General features: G+C 39.0%; 1 protein-coding gene across 1 annotated transcript; it reads right to left on the bottom strand.

Annotated features, from left to right (window-relative positions):
• Nucleotides 1-2,801: 2,801 nt before the first annotated feature.
• On the bottom strand, nt 2,802-3,921 carry LOC126597012 (transcription factor IBH1-like 1). The gene is made up of 2 exons (XM_050263763.1): nt 3,702-3,921; nt 2,802-3,587 (listed from the first exon to the last, which is right to left on the bottom strand). The coding sequence occupies exon 2, from the start codon at nt 3,584-3,586 to the stop codon at nt 3,065-3,067; it is 522 nt and encodes a 173-aa protein (XP_050119720.1). The 5' UTR covers nt 3,587; nt 3,702-3,921; the 3' UTR covers nt 2,802-3,064.
• Nucleotides 3,922-18,073: the final 14,152 nt, after the last annotated feature.

Below are 18,073 nucleotides of genomic sequence, written 5' to 3'. Positions count from 1 at the left end.
TCTCCTACAGCTGCCTCTTCAATTGGATTTGACGGCTTAATTAGCCTTTGTAGCCAGTTTCCACTTTAGAGATTTTGTTCATTTAACTTTGAAGTTCGGCCTCCGTCCAAGGATTGGCCTAGTAGGAGATATTTGGAAAATTAAATATAGGAAATTGAGGAGGAATGACAAGCTGAAGAGAAGCAAAGAAGACTTACTGCGTATCGACTCTGGTTGTAGTTTCTTACTGCATGATCAGACTAAGAAGTTATCTCCTAAAAATTAGTTGGAGAAATTGCTAAGTGGGTCAAGGCTTGGGCTTCAAGGAGAAATAGCCATTGTGAAGGGAGAGCAGTCTATTGTCATGGTTGTGTCGGACGAGCTTGATGTCTCAACGGAAGATGTACGTAGGTCAATGAGATCAATTATGGTCGTCTCTGCCCCGGAGATAAGGGCAGGAGGTTGATCAGGGGTCAGCTCTCGATTAAAGGCATCGACAAGGTCATCTTGTTGCTGCACTTGTTGTTAGTTTAGTTATTGCAGTTACTTCCAGTTTAGTTGCTTTTGTTCCTCTAGTTATTGTCCCACTTCCATGATCAAAAAATATGGAGTCCAGAGGCATTGGCGAAATCTTCGCCCCTAAAGAACTCTTGTTACATTTCCTCTTTATTCATCGACATTTGTTGTTGCCCAACCCTAATCAGCCCTAACTCAAATAGGGTGAGGTCTCAACTTTCTAGCACATCATCACTCAGAGGAACACTAGAACTCCCTGCCATGTTGGGTTTCTTCCTGGAAGGTTTACTTTCATCGGCCTCTTTAATGACACCTTCAGGATGCTTTCCTTTCTTTTTCTAAGATTTTGGTGCTTTCAAAGCTCTCACCAAATCTTTCCTTTATTTGGCATCCACCGTGTCAACCTATGCTAAGTCTTTGATGGGATTGTTAGAACATGGGTCTATGATGGCGTCCCTCCTATGCTCTCTGACTCCTTTTGGAGCTACAAACCCCTTCCTATGTGCAAGGGGTATAATCTTGAAAGCCATATCAATCAACTAAGGGTGAAACTGGTCGTTGTTCCCAACATCATTATTGCATTAAAAACCTTTGGAAGGGTTATTCCATACTCTAATTTCAAAGACGTTGCCTTCCCAATTTATGTTCCCAATCAGAATGTCCGTGTACCAATGCTTGTCATGGCATGGTCACTTAGTGATGTAGGCAACCTACCTAACACTTGGTCGTGATTGGAAAAAGTTGTGAGCTTCAACGCTCTTACGCAAGGTAGAAAGAATGCATAATTCCTGGAGGCCAAGCTCTACCACGTACTATTCATTTAAGAGCTCGAAACAGGTGAGGATAGAAAAGGACACTAGGGTCAAATTACAAAGAGAAATGTTGTAACGATTCTTGACCTACTATAGGAATAGGGAAAGTGGAAACTTCATTCCCAAATCCAGGTACCAAGGGTTAATTCTGGTACAAGGACATTAGGGATCAAAAGGTGCATGTTGAAACCAAATTTGTGCACCACCATGTGTGGAGGAAGTGCACAAACTCGAGCAACCTGTAAAACAATAAACAACTATGAACAAGCCTAGGACCGAGGGGTGTTTACCAGCCAAAGACTCTCTCACAGTCAAGTTAGTGAACAGTCTTAGACTCAATCAATGGGCAAGAGAAATATTAAGTGTATAAATGTGCTACAATAGGTGAACTCTGGACGGGTGTATTTATACCATGGGGAGAGGAATTTTTAGAATAGAATCTTCATTCTAAGCTGGAAGAGTTCTAGAGGATACCTAGGAGAAGAGATTACGAGTTATGATTACTTTTGGCGCATGCCAATTCCTAGATTATAAGAACTCCAAGACTTGAATGATTTGATTGTGTCAATATTCGAATCGGATCACGTATCTTGCGAAACAAGCATGGTCATCTAGCAGAGTTGCTAGGACTCCACCTATTGCCCTAACACAAAGTGATGGTGGCACCTTGAATGATGTGTCGGGGTTGTGCATGATGGAGTGCAACAAGTATTCTATCATGTAGACCACCGTGGATGATTGGAAGTACGATCAGAGTTTTTTTGCTGGTGTCACCAGCTCCAGGATGAGTTTTTCCATTTTTTGGTATCGTGTCTCTAGTTTAAGAAGAGTGTTTGAAATGTAATATACTAGTTTCTACTCCTCTGAGTGTTCTTGAGTCATAGCTGCATTCACTGTGCAATCTAATACTGCACAGTATAAGTACAAATCTTCTCCATCAATCAATTTGGATAGCAACGGGGTTTAGAAAGGTACTTCTTCAATTTTGTAAAGGCTTCTTCACACTCATTTGTCCAGAGCAAGCCTTTACTTTTTTTTATTGCGGTAAAGAAGGGTTTGCACTTGTCAGTGGATCGTGAAAAAAATCGATTGAGGGAGGCCGCCTTTCCCATCAAACTCTATAACTCTTTTATGGTTCTCGGCAATCTCATTTTCATGATGGCCTTGATTTGATCGGGATTGGTGACCAAGTATCCTAAGAATTTGCCTGATGTTACTATAAAGGTGATTTTTTTTGGGATTTAGCTTCATGTTATTTTCGGAGCAAGTCAAACATTTCCTGGAGGTGGACTATGTGACCTTTCTTTTCCTTGCTCTTGACAACCATGTTGTCTACATATACTTCCCATCAAACACTTACACTGTTACACACACATATAAAAGCACCTTCCGCATACATAAAACTCGATCAATTGAGAAAATTAAAATGGAACTGAGTATTATTTAGCTAGTCCAACAAAAATCTTGTGCAGATGAATCGATATAGCTGACAAATTATTAAACATTGAAACTCCTTCCTTTGATGTACTGAAATGTATTCTCGATCTGTACAATATTGCGCACCTTACGGTTACAGCCATATATCGAAATAACTAGTACTACTATTTAAAAAAGGGAAAAATAAGGAAAAGAAATAGAAATTTTGAAAAGCATAATTAATAATTAATAAGATGGAGCGGATAATTAATTAATTTACTACCATCGATATTATTCTTATGTACCATTTATTAACTCGGCGGTGGTGGCAAGACACCGCATTACCTCAACCTGAGCTCATCCATGGATTGTCCTCCAGGAACAAGACTCTTGAGCACTTGTGTTTTCTTCCGGACCAATCTCTTTGTAATCGGATGGGTTTTTGCACGTTTCCTCCTCAACACATTAGTACTACGTACCCTCCGGCTCTTTTTCAAGATCTTCTTGTGCACCACGGACGACACTGATCTTGAAGCTTTCTTAATCTCACAGTGCTCAGGATGACAACGAGGACAACCAGCAGCAGCAGCAGCAGCACCACCACCCAGTATACGCTCGACCACGATTCTGTTATTGCCGTCGTTCTTGTCAGTAGCATTGGCTATGACGGCGCGGCTCCAACTTGTAGTTCCATTTCTTGTTGAAGCCATGGCTATATCTGCTGACAACTTGATAGCCTTCTTTCTGTCTAAGTTGGTCATCTTTTTCTTCGAAGAGGTGCTGCTGCTATTGCATACTTGAAGACCCTTTATCCATTTCTTCAGGAATTCTCGTTTGATACAACAAGAACTGAAATTACGCATTCTGCAAAAACGTACGGAATCAAGAATTAGATTTTTGTTTTGCAAGAAAAAAAAAAGGGAATTAGGTTTTTGTAAGAATAATATACGTTTCGAGTACATATAGAGACATAAATACCTCGGTTATGAAAAAGAAAAAAAATGTATGCTAGATTTCTCTTTTATTGAATTGGGATAGGAGAGAAAATCATGGGAGGTATATATGAATAAGACAGACAAGTTTTGCAGAGTGATGCAGTTCTGCTACAGATCCAAGAAAGTTTGAGAGAGAGAGAGGAGAGGCCTGAGGGAGAGATCGATGGAGAGAGAGAGGATTGAGAAGGAGAAGAACACGCAGAAACCCCCTAATTTATGTGGTGAATGGACAGGAGATGTGGGGCTTTGAGAGAAAGACACGGCACATGGAAGCACATGGTGGGAATGACCCACCACTCAAACCCTAGCTAGAGAATATAAAAGAAAATGTTTAGATTACATTAGACCATGTGCAACGGAGGTAGCAAAGAAATAGTTAACTATATTTGATATGTCGATAAAATCGTTTCTGTTGCAGTTCTATTAAATTAAGAATGTGATTGTGTAAATCCTAGACTAGGATTCCTAGTATACCTTGAAATATCTCTTATATTCCTATTAGAAGTAGATTGCCTATTAAAGTTGTAATCCGAAAAGGGTAAGAAATTAACCTTCCCTACTACTATAAATAAAGGCACAATAGGATGAAATAGAACACACACACAATTACACATCTCTCTCTTTCTCTCTACTAATGCCGCATCTTCCCTCTCTCTGACCTCCATAATCGTTTAATAAATTATGCCTACAATACGTTATCAGCACGCTCTTAACGCTGCAATAAAGAAAGTTTATTTTTCAATTAGGGGAGTATTACGGTTTAATAATTCTTTTTATGATTAATTTATTATTTTATTGAATTGATCTACATGCTATTCATTCAATTTAATTTTTTTGTGTTGAACGTGATACAACGCATTGGAGATGCAATTCCGACTTTCTGAGAATGATCTTTTACAAATTCAAAGGCTCTTTTTATTTTTTACCAATCAGGTACGCTTAAAATAAAGTAAGATATTTGAAACGAGCTTGAAGCATGAAAACATTCCCCATGATGCATGAACCCCCTATGTTTATATTTTCCTTCCGATATATATTGTATATGTTCATATATTTGTCAATATATATATTTGTTTCATGCATTACGCAATTAAATTGCTATGTGGAATTTGTGAGTCAATGTATATAAAATAAGTTAGAAGCAATTAGGGTTTTTCAAACCCTAGATGTCGAAAAAAAAAGAAAAAAAAAGGGGGAAAATATAGTTGAGTACCGGCTTGAAGCTGCTCCATTTGAGCTAAGCTGCACTATCACTAACTGCAGCTCCTTTTTGGGCTTTTCAGTGCATGAAACCAAAGCCTTGCGCTTGCCTTTTCTCATATGACAGACATGCAGCCCTCGGCCCACTTCCCTATTACCTGCAGCAACTTCACACAACCCAACCCGCAGCCTGGAACTACTGGGCTATGGAGTTTGGACAGCAGCCATTAAATTTTTTGATGGGCTGCTCTCTCTCGGTTTACTGCCATATGAAACCTTCTGGGCTGCTTTGAAGCCATGACCCAAGCCCACCAGCAGCCATTTGGTCTGCCTTGCTGCCGTGTCCTCAACGACCTGCAACTTTTATACAATCAACCCTGTATGGCTCGATTTATTGAATTAATTAAAAATGACATGCAGTCCATTAATATGATAATGAATCCAAAATTATTGAACTGAAATCACTTTTGGACATTAACGATTCAATAATTTATTTTTATACTTTGAACCATGACATGCTTTCGAAGTAATGAAGCTCTCACACTTGAGTTCTCGAAGAACCTCAAATCCACTAGACTTAAATCAACATATTGCATTATGTGTTCTTGAAGGAACCTCTCTTTTATGAACTAAACGTTCATAAACTAAATTGAACCTGTAGTTTCAAATTTAGTGCCTTTGAAACCCAAAGTTTTCATAAAACAATACACCCATGAAAACTTGAAGTTGTTTCATGAAAACCATGTCTTAGAACTCAAATATTCTAACTTTGATGCTTATGGATGATTCATTCCCATAGCATTAATCACAATCTTGTTCCATCCAATTCAGTGGATTGTCGAACCATCATAAGTTTGATTTTCCTGATTTGGACGTTTCTATTAGAAACCACTTTATGTGGGGTACAAGACGTGAATCTCCACGTGACTATTAAGAAGTTGAGAAACTGTTGAAGCCAACAATGGCAAGGAAGAGCTGAATAAGCCTCCGCCATGATCTTCATTCAAAAACTTAAGCCTCAAGCATTACAAATGGAAATACCTCCCGAACGAGGATTCCATGGCTCTTTGGCTCGCTCATACAGATTGTCTAATCATGAAAGACATTGCCTGAAGCACACCATGATTACGTCCATGAATGAGTACAATTCTGAAGTTTATAAATCCATCAAATTTTGACTCAAGAATACTTTTCTCGTCCTTCCTTGTTTCTAACTCGCTCCTGAAGCAACAAGTGTAGAAAGCGGAAGTTTACCAAATTCTCGGATCTGATTACTACCACAAACATATGGTAGAATTAGGGCCTGCCAAGGTGTGGCATCATGCTCGGAGCATGATCCTTGGCACCTAAGACCTAAAACTTCAAGAATATGGGATAATATTTCCAAACCTCAACCTTGCAAACCTTGCAGAAACTACTTCCGTCTTGATGGAATAGATCATTGGTTATGCACCTGTTTGTGCCCCTACCAATGTTGTTAAGGAGTACTAGTCAATATGTGAGACTAAGTTTGCTCCACCAAACATCCTTGGAAGAGTAGAATTTTGACATGGATGGCCTTGTTGGCCGAATCCACCCTAGTAACTTTGATTTACTTTGTGAACATTTTTCTATCATCTTGAATTCAAGTTTGGTGTATGTTTTACTTATGGATAATCTTATTGATATTGTCCTCATATATGAGTTAATTAAATCATGTTTCTTAATACATGTGACTGATTCAATTAAACACGTGATTAGGTAGGAATGTGGGAAACTTAGTTGTCTGGATGAATGTGATGCAAAATATATAAGAACACAAATTAAACCCTCTTTTTATCAATTGTAGTAAAGAATGTAAGTAGGGATCGTTCTAGGCCGGGGATTAGGAGGGATTTCTAAAACACTTGAAACTGACTCAAAAACGTAAAACAAAGTTTAAAACACTAAACTAGACTCAAAGAATGCAAAACTAAACTATAAAACACTAAAACAACTCAAAAGACTCAAAACAGCTCAAAACAAGCTAAAAGACTCAAATCTGCCACTAATAAAGAATTTGGACGAAAATAGGCTGTAACTTGGTTCAAAACACTTAAAAACACAAACAAAATCACTTTCTAACTAATATGACTCAACAAAGTAAAGGGGGGGGATTGATTTTGACGAATTTGAAAACAAAACAAACAAGTTGTAAACTAAACAGATTTTTAGACGAATTTGGTTAAATTGAATGGATGGAAGGCTAGCTAGGAGGTTCTTCTCCACACATGTCACACTTGCATACAAAATGATTTTCAGTTGCTTTTCAATAAACCATGAACCTTAACACCCCAGATTAATTAGGTACGCTTAAATTAATCCTCAGATTTTCCTAATTTCATTGAATTGGATGATTGCATACAACAACCCAAAGCATTCCCCACAAGTTCCCTACATGAATTGCATAATAGAGATACAAGTAAGAATCATTAAGTTCTATGAAAATCATAAGCATTGACGAAACACTTGTAACTATGAATTGTATGAAACTTATGCCAAGAATTTACTTAACACGGTTGTGACGAACAACCTTTACTACTTGTGAATATAAGTTCATAACGATTAGGTGAAACTCCCTTATATCCTAGCATCATATTTATGCATGGAATTTAAGCGTGCACTCTCAACCAACATACACAAATCAGTTTTAATTCAAATGGATAAGTAAATTGAATTCACAACTTATGAATCACAACTGAAAGTAATCAAATCGTATTGCAAGCATGAACATGGTTTCGAATTCCCCCTAGCCAAATGGGGGTTTAGTTCCTCATACTTACAAAACAAAGAGTATTGAATTTAAACATTGAAAACAAAGGAAAGAAAACACCTAAAACGTTCCAGCAATCCTAACTTGAATGGCATGCGCATCCAAGGCTTCTCCTCCTTCCTCTTTGCTGCGGCACAAGGTTTTGGGGACAAGTTTGGATGGTATTTGTATGGAGGAATGGATGGGAGATGGTATGGTGGTGTTTAGGATGGATGGGGGGTGTGGCAAAAGAGAGAAAGATGGCTGAAAATGTGTTTGTGATGTAGTATATGAATGTGTAGATAGGTTTGGCTAAAAGAATGGATAGAGAATGGGTGGTGTGGCTGATTGTGTTTTTTATGTAGTGTAGTGTGTAGTGTTCTTCCCTTCACTCCTTATTTATAGAAGCTCCAAAGCAAAGAATCACTCAAGTGGCTTCAATAAACAATACAAGGAAAGACCAAAATGATGCAAAAACGACTAGTTTACATGCTCTTTTATCATTGTGTCTTGCCTTTAACAAAAGGCAATCATTCCTCTCTTGCTAATTCAACTCCTTTGTAGCTGTCCATGTGCCTTCATTCTTCAATTTCTGATGCATTTGCCTTGTATTCCATCCCTTTTCCACATGTACTAGCTGTTAGACAACTTTCACACACATGTTTTGCATCGTTTCATCTTGCAAACATCAACTTTCGGCCACTTTACACCTCTACACACATGCTATGCATCATTTCAGCTTGCAATTATGTTTGTAGTTGCTGAAAATGTGAATACACTTGTAAAGCAATCCAACAAATGGCATCTTTCACTTCTTTTCCTTTCAAATTGTTCCTTAAGTGTATGTATCTGCACACTTCCACACTTCAACTTCATTATTCAAATTTTTGCATATGTTGAAACCCTTTTTAAAACACCAAAAATGTCCGTCCCACTTGCTCCATATGCATGCAATCCATTTTGGCCCAAAATTGCTCCAAATTGCACCAAAATGCACTTTCTTTCCAACTTTGTTATTAGGACATACAAACACACGAAAATAGCTTAAAACACTCTTATAAGCAATAACTAACTAAGTAAATGCAAGAAAACATGTTAACTAAGTCGCATAAATATGCTCCTATCAAATTCTCCCACACTTAGCTTTTGCTAGTCCTCGAGCAAAACGAAACAAACAAACAAAACAAAGTAAACAAAACACATTCTAATCCTTCCAACATTTGCCTTAGGGATTTCCAATGCACATGACATGTTAAAAATCATTATTCCCACAGATTTTAGTTATCTTCATACTTCAGCACATACTTAATCACAGTCACCACTTACTAGTTCACATTTAACCAATTAAAATGATGTTTTGAATGTAGTAACATGCCTTAGAGAATTTGCTCAATTCCTTACAAGATACTCTCTATTTTTCACACATTTTCTGACTACACACCCTACACTAGTTATATGTGAGAAGATTGATGTAAACATTAAAACGAACACTCACATATATGTGTTACAAAGAAAGCAATTTCTGGAGTTATTAAGCATGTTTAGATATGATCTCATGAATGGAATGCTACTACTTAGATGCGAGAACCAGTGACACCATATGCTCATACCAAATTCAAACTCCACAAATTGAAACACATAACACTCAAGATAGAAGTCAACGGTTGTAACGGGGCTTGGGGTAATGGTTAACAAATGAAAGATAGGGATAACAAACGTTCTTAAAGCAATAGCAAGCAATGTAATGAAATCGAAACTTAGAATTCACTTTAGAATGCAGAAATCAACTTTTAACACAAAGGGAAGATTTAAGCAACACTTAGGGCCGAATTCAATGTTTTGGACCATTTCTTCAACAAACAACACTTTAGAACTCTTTTTCGTACATTTTCACAACTTTTTTTTTTTTTTTCGACCTGTGCCTTATTAAGGACTTTGGCACATACAGACACAAGAATCACTTCCCCCACACTTGTTTTCTGCAATACATTAATCAAAAGGAATTCATTTTGAGTCATGCTTTACTATGCTTCAAGAACAAGGGTATGGATGGTCCTAATCTAGGCTAGGTGAGGATAGTGTGGGTTAACAAAGAACGTAGGCTAAACAAGGCTCAACGGGGTTAAACTTAAACATAATGAATGGGATAGGCTTTTTGGCTCTTGGCTCACTAAACAACTTCATCTTGAATATGTGTTATGCAAATCAATAACATGCTTTGAATGAAATAGGCATGAGTTCTAGCATTTGGAACTAAATGATGAAACACCTTCTAAGTAGCAACCAAGCAAAGAATAATGAGATCATGCAACGACTTTAGAAAACAAAAAAAATTGCACAAATTAATAACTCTCCAAATAAACGTTTAGGCCTAAGTCTCTCAAGGATGTAGCGTTAGTTTGAGTTCCTTCTTTCAAGCATTTTACAAAAAAAATTGATTTTTCCTTTTATGATTGCATGTGAATTCATAAATTATAACCATAACCAAGCATACACCAAAGAGTAAATCAAATTTTCATCCATGTTTATAACTCTCTTTAACAGTCATTTAATTAACAACCAAATCTTCATCATTGTGTTGGAAGGTACCCTAAGACACAAATAAACATACAAAAACAACTTTTTTTTGGGTTTTTCAAAACAATTTTTCAAATTTTTAAGAGATTTTTGGATTTTTATGTCAAAACACACTGAAACACTCCAAAACAGCTTAAAAACACTTAAAACAACAAGGAACAACACTAGAAGTAATGGGTGATAAACTCCTACGAATTTCATGCAAAACAATGGTTACCCCCCCCCCCACACTTAAATCAAACATTGTCCTCAATGTTTCAAGCATAAACTCACACAAAAAAAAAAAAAAAAAAAAAACATGATCTTGGCGACTTTCCACAGCTTTGATCTCGAACTGGTTTGGAATTCTGAGCGAGGAATATGAGAGTTCCTTAGTTTCAAATCAGACTCATTCTGCTGGGTTGATTTGATTGTGCAGTCTGCATTCTTCTCTGCTTGTTTCTTCTGCACGGCAGGCAGGCAAGAGGTAGAGGTGTTGATCTGTTTCTTTCTTCAATCTTTCCAAGTGCCCCCCTCTTGCTTTCTTTCTCCTTGTCCCTAGCTGAGGATGAATTGGCAAATTGTCTCCACATGCTTTGAGGTATCATTTTCACTTCCCTTATCTATTCCCCAGGCAGATGTGGTAGACGAAGAGGAAGCATAAGATGATGAAGATGAGTACCCGAGAGCAAGGCTAGGTAAGTAATCAGGAAGGGGTTCCAGGCAGTCGGTTCCAGATCGGAAGATTGATACCAAATGCTGGCTAATTGCTCTCTTTCTCCTTGTCCCAAAACAACGAAAAGGAGAAGGACAGGGAGAAAACATGATATGAGATACTCTTACTTTCAACCTTCATGATATGAAATACTTTTGCTTTGGATGGGTTGTTTGTAAAGGTACCCCAAGGAATAAGGAACACTGAGTGACTCGAGAGGGTTTGTTGGAAAGGCATTCTCGGAGATAACGGAAGGTTATGTATGTCTGCCTTGCCATGGAGGGTGAAGGTCAACATTTATAGGAAATAATAACCGGTACTGTTCTTTCACTCTTGTCGGCAACCGTAAGATGATTGAACAGTAAACTTCACGTGCTTTCTACTTCACCAGAAATCATCGATAGATTGCCCGTGATTTCCGTAAAGCTGAGTGTGCATGTGACAGGCGCTGACATGTCTGGAAAAGCGCTTCGACAAACTGCCCGTGATTTCCGCAAAGTTGACTCTGCATGTGATAGATGTTGACACGTTTGGAAAAGCAGATGGTTGGAATCGGCGCTTCGGCAAACTGCCCGTGATTTCCGCAAAGCTTACTCTTCATGTGACAGATGTTGACACGTCTGGAAAAGCAGATGCCTCTCCGATATCTGGAATTGCCTCTTCGATCTCTGAAATCCCGTCGAGTGCAGAGGTTGCATGTGACAAGTGCGGACAAATCTGGAAAAGAAGATTGACCGTGGTTTCTGAGCAAGCCCAGCTTTTGAGAAAGCTAGCGCCTCTTTGATTTTTTTGAGTTGGCCTCTTCGATCTCTGAAATCCCATCACATGCTAAGCCAACTCATCAGACCCGTTTTATAGAGGTACGCAGGACGTTCAAAGCACACTTGAATTTCTGCCTGTAAAAAATCCCTTCTTGCACTTCTACGATCTTAACTTAACCGACCACTTCTTTCTTTAACACCTCTGAAAATGTCTGGCCCCTCCGACCGTCGTTTTAACTTGAACCTTGGTGAATTCGGGCGTTTTCATAAGCCTCATGCCTAATCTCTTCAAGTTCATTTAATTGGAGCATTTTACGAATTCCTGCGGCATCAAGGTCCATGTTGAATGTTTTGACGGCCCAATGCGCCTTGTGCTCCAATTCTACGGGAAGATGGCATGGTTTGCCATAGATGAGCCGAAATGGGGACATGCCAAGGGGTGTTTTATATGCCGTGCGATATGCCCCCAATGCATCCTCCAAACGCGAGCTCCAATCCTTCCTTGTTGGCCCAATGGTCTTCTCTAGAATCTGTTTGATCTCCCTATTAGACACCTCAGCTTGCCCATTGGTTTGAGAATGATAAGGTGTTGAAACCTTATGGTTGACATTGTACTTCCTCAACAACGCCTCAATGGTCCGATTGCAAAAGTGAGACCCTCCATCACTGATAATTACTCGTGGCATGCCAAACCTTGCAAATATGTTGGTTCTAATGAAATCTGCAACCACTTTAGAATCATTAGTTCGGGTGGCTTTTGCTTCCACCCACTTTGACACATAATCAACTGCAACCAAAATATACATGAAACCATTCGAGGAAGGAAAGGGACCCATAAAATCAATACCCCAAATGTCAAAAATTTCAACATTGAGGATGGAAACCTGCGGCATTTGATCCCTTGCACTTATATTTCCTGTTCTTTGGCATTTATCACGTGTTAAGAAAAAAGTTCTAGCATCCTTAAAGTTACTAGGCCAAAAGAACCCACATTGTAACACCTTAAGTGCTGTTTTTTGTGTGCCAAAGTGACCACCACATGCATATGTATGACAAAAGCTTAAAATGGAATGAAACTCAGAATCATGCACACATCGACGAATAATCTGATCAGGGCAATATTTCCACAAATATGGATCATCCCATACATAAAACCGTGCATCATTCCTAAGCTTATCACGTTGGTGTCTAGTGAGAGTGCTTGGAATTCATTTAGACACCAAAAAGTTGACCAAATCAGCATACCACGGTTCACTTACCTTAATGGACATCAATTGTTCATCAGGAAATGTTTCAGCAATGGGTAGGGACTCCTTATTATGCATCATACGGCTTAGGTGGTCAGCCACCATGTTTTCACTTCCCTTTTTGTCTCGAATCTCAATGTCGAACTCTTGAAGAAGCAATATCCAACGAATTAACCGCGGCTTGGCTTCCTTTTTAGTGAACAAGTATTTCAAAGCTGCATGGTCAGTGAAAACAATTACTTTAGTACCAATTAAATATGATCTAAACTTATCTAGAGCAAAAACAACGGCAAGAAGTTCTTTTTCCGTCGTGGAATAGTTCAACTGCGCATCATTCAATGTCCGTGAGGCATAGTAGATGACATGTGGACTCTTGTCCTTCCTTTGTCCCAAAACAACTTCTAAAACATAATCGGACGCATCACACATAAGCTTGAAAGGTAGGCTCCAATCCGGTGGCACAATGATTGGTGCCGTGGTCAACAACTCCTTGAGTTGATTGAATGATACCGTGCATGCCTCATTAAACTCAAAAGTCACGTCTTTTTGTAGTAGTCGGCAAAGAGGTTGTGGCACCTTTGAGAAGTCTTTGATGAACCTACGATAGAAACCTGCATGGCCAAGAAAAGAACGAACCTCTTTAACCGAAGTAGGAAAGGGTAAGTAACGCACAAGATCTATCTTTGACTTATCAACCTCAATACCATTTTCAGAGATAATATGACCCAAAACTATGCCTTGTTTAACCATGAAATGACATTTTTCCCAATTAAGAACAAGGTTAGTTTCAACGCAACGTTTTAAAATCAAGCTAAGATTATGCAAGCAACCATCAAAAGATGCTCATCATGCATCTTTGAAACGTGGCAGGTGCATTACATAAACCAAAAGGCATGCGATGATAAGCAAATGTACCAAAAGAACATGTAAAAGTGGTTTTTTCTTAGTCCTCGGGTGCTATGACAATTTGATTATAACCAGAATAACCATCAAGAAAACAATAAAAAGCATAACCGGCTAACCACTCAAGCATTTGATCAATGAATGGCAAGGGAAAGTGATCTTTCCTTGTAGTGGCGTTTAGCTTTCTATAGTCGATACACACTCTCCAACCGGTTTGAATGCGAGTACGCACAAGTTCATTCTCCGCATTTGCTACCACCGTCACTCCGGATTTCTTCGGAACGCATTGAACGGGCGAAACCCACCTACTATCTGAGATTGGATAGATAACTCCACAATCTAAAAGTTTGATGACTTCTTTCTTCACAACTTCCATCATAGGAGGGTTGAGTCGGCGCTGAGCCTCTCAAGATGTTCCCTCCTCCAAAAGTATGCGATGCATGCAAGTTGTGGGGCTAATTCCTTTGATGTCGGCCAACGTCCACCCAATTGCTGTTTTGTACTCCTTTAGCACCCTCACTAACTTACCTTCTTCTTGTGCCGTGAGTGAGCATGAAATAATGACAGGCAACGTCTCATCCTCTCCCAAGTAAACGTACTTCAAGTGACTAGGCAATGGCTTAAGTTCAAGTGTAGGTGGCTGCACAACTGAGGGAAACATCTTATTAGCCGAAACTGAACTTAAAATTGGGTCAAAAAACTTACCAATTTGTGATGGCAATGACTCAAGAGCAGCCACCATCTCAATGACCTCATCACCAGGGGGTACGGCACAAGAGTTCACATGCATGTCGTGGGTTCCCATGGTTGTTGCTTCAACGTTTTGCTTGTCCATTCCTCGTGCAATGACCAATTCAAGTGCATCGTCGTTCAATTTGTCAAAATGGTCATGCGCCAAAGAGTCAATTACATCAATAACAAAACATGAATGATTCTCACTAGGATACTTCATAGAATCAGAAAGATTGAAATTAATAACTTCCCCATCAAACTCCATCGTCAATGTTCCATTAAACACATCAATCTTTGTCCGAGCCATTTTCATGAATGGCCTTCCAAGGAGGATGGGCAATGAAGGGGAATGGTCTGACTCGTCCATTTCAAGCACGTAGAAATCTGCTGGAAAGATTAAGTGATTGACCTGCACTAAAATATCTTCCAAAACTCCCTTTGGATAGGCATTAGATCGATCGGCCAATTGTATAATCACACCATCATTTTTCAATTCGCCTAAGTGCATAGATGCATAGATTGAATAAGGCATGACATTTATAGATGCACCTAAGTCTAACATGGCAGATTCAAAACGAGTATTACAAATTACACAAGGAATGGTAAAGCTACCCGGATCTTTGCATTTAGTGGGCAATTTACGTTGTAAAACAGTTGAGACATTTTCACTTACCTTGACAACCTTCTGACTCGAAATTCTCTTCCTAGTTGTGCAAAGTTCTTTTAAAAACTTGGTGTACCTGGGAACTTGCTTAATTGCATCCAAAAGTGGTATATTGACTTGAACTTTTCTAAACGTTTCCAAAATATCCTTTTTAGCCTCCTCCTTCTTTATAAACCTACGAGGAAAGGGTACATTTGGAGGAACAACATTAGAATTAATCAAAATTGGAACTTCTTTACCCTTGTTGGCCGAATTGGATGGTTTATGAGTTTTTGGGGCCTGCGGCAAAGGTGTTTCCACCCTTGCCGTAGGGGTGCTTTGCTCCTCTTCTTCAATTATCAACTCTTCAACCTCATTGGAACGTGAATTGGACGATTGGGTATCAGATCCAACTTGTTTTCCAGTTCGCAAACTCCTCGCTTTTGCAGATTCAAATCCTCCATTCGGATTGACAACGGTCGAACTAGGCAACTTACCTTGCTCTCTGAATTGTCCTACAAACTCTGCAATCTACCCAATTTGCTTCTCCATTTGGTCCACCCTTTTGTCTTGCTTTTGCATTGCTTTGCCTTGATTTTCTTGCCCCTGAAACAGATTGGTGAGTAACTTAAGAAGTGTGTCATTATCTAAAGATGTACCTGAGGTGTTTTGGACAGGTTGTTGTGGGGCTTATGTTGGTGCGTATTGCTTGGTATAGAAGCCCGGAGGTTGCTGCCTAAAGCCTTCTTGTTGTTGGGACTGTTGGGGCTCCCTGCACTTGAAATTTGGATGGTTTCTCCAACCTGGATTGTACGTATTATAATATGGATCTTTCCTTGGCTGGTTGTGGCCTTGAAATTCAATTGCATTGGCGCTTTCCCATCCACCATTTTCAATCAATTGAGGGCATTTTTCAGAGGCATGTCCTTGGATAGAACACACACCACATACACTTGGTTCTTTCATCTTCATTCCTTCAGCCATCTGAGACACAATGGAAGTAAGATTAGCTAACTGTGATTGAATGTCGGATGTGGAACTTACCTCGTTCACTTGCTGTCGTGGGGTGTCTTTTTGACCAACGCTTTCATATTGTTGAGCATTCAATGCTCGGTTAGCAATTAAGGTCTTGGCAGCCATAGGTGTTTTGTCCACCAAAGCTCCTCCCGCTGAGGCGTCTAGCATTTGGCGTTCAATTGGTAGAAGCCATTCGTAGAAATATTGAAGAAGAAGCTCCTCCTTCATCTAGTGCTGTGGACATGAAGCAACAAGGGTTTTAAAACGCTCATAGTAAGTGGGAAAGGATTCACCTTGGTTTTGCTGAATGCCACTAATCCTTTTGCGTAGTAGAATGACTCGAGAGGTTGGGAAAAACTTCTCCAAAAATGCCCGTTTCATACTCTCCCATGATGTGACAGTTCCAGGGGCTAGCTCATACAACCAATCTTTAGCCTTTTCTAAGAGAGAAAAGGGAAAAGCCTTCATTTTCAGAATGCTCCCATCAACATTCACAGGGGTCATGCTCGAACAAACAACCTCGAACTCCTTCAAGTGCTTATTAGGATCTTCCATGGACATCCCGTGGAACTTAGGGATGTGATGCAACAAACTTGATTTCAATTCGAACTCGTCCGTCTTCCCTAGGGCAGCCAGGGGGTATTGGATGCATAGGGGAGCAGCATTGTCCAATCCCGAAATGGAAAGCTCCTTGATTGTTCGATTATCCGCTGCCATGTTGGGATCTTCCTCCTCTTTTTCAAGTGGATGTTCTTCCAACTCAGGTTCAGGAATAGGTGGGTTACGATCTTGCTAATTCCTATTCCTTCTCAAAGTCCTCTCAAAATCGTCGTCAAAGTCCAAGATATGCTCACGAATCGGATGAGAACTCTGAGTCATAAACTAGTACCTAAAACAAGAGAACAACAAGGTCAGTAACTAGTAAAAACACACAGAAATAAACAAAAAGAAATAACAAGGGATTAGCACAGTTGCTAATCCCCGAAAACGGCGCCAAAAATTTGATGCGAAATATATAAGCACACAAATTAAACCCTCTTTTTATCAATTGTAGTAAAGAATGTAAGTATGGATCGTTCTAGGCCGGGGATTAGGAGGGATTGCTAAAACACTTGAAACTGACTCAAAAACGTAAAACAAAGTTTAAAACACTAAACTAGACTCAAAGAATGAAAAACAAAACTATAAAACACTAAAACAACTCAAAAGACTCAAAACAGCTCAAAACAAGCTAAAAGACTCAAATCTGCCACTAATAAAGAATTTGGACGAAAACAGGTTGTAACTTGGTTCAAAACACTTAAAAAGACAAACAAAATCACTTTCTAACTAATATGACTCAACAAAGTAAAGGGGGGGGGATTGATTTTGACGAATTTGAAAACAAAACAAACAAGTTGTAAACTAAACAGATTTTTGGACGAATTTGGTTAAATTGAATGGATGGAAGGCTAGCTAGGAGGTTCTTCTCCACACATGTCACACTTGCATACAAAATGATTTCCAGTTGCTTTTAAATAAACCATGAACCTCAACACCCCAGATTAATTATGTACGCTTAAATTAATCCTCAGATTTTCCTAATTTCATTGAATTGGATGATTGCATACAACAACCCAAAGCATTCCCCACAAGTTCCCTACATGAATTGCATAATAGAGATACAAGCAAGAATCATTAATTTCTATGAAAATCATAAGCATTGACGAAACACTTGTAACTATGAATTGTATGAAACTTATGCCAAGAATTTACTTAACACGGTTGTGACGAACAACCTTTACTACTTGTGAATATAAGTTCATAACGAT

Source organism: Malus sylvestris, chromosome 13 (assembly GCF_916048215.2).
Source record: "Malus sylvestris chromosome 13, drMalSylv7.2, whole genome shotgun sequence".
Classification (NCBI taxonomy): domain Eukaryota; kingdom Viridiplantae; phylum Streptophyta; class Magnoliopsida; order Rosales; family Rosaceae; genus Malus; species Malus sylvestris.
Note: the sequence above shows the minus strand (reverse complement) of the source record. Positions and strands in the feature narration are given on the sequence as shown.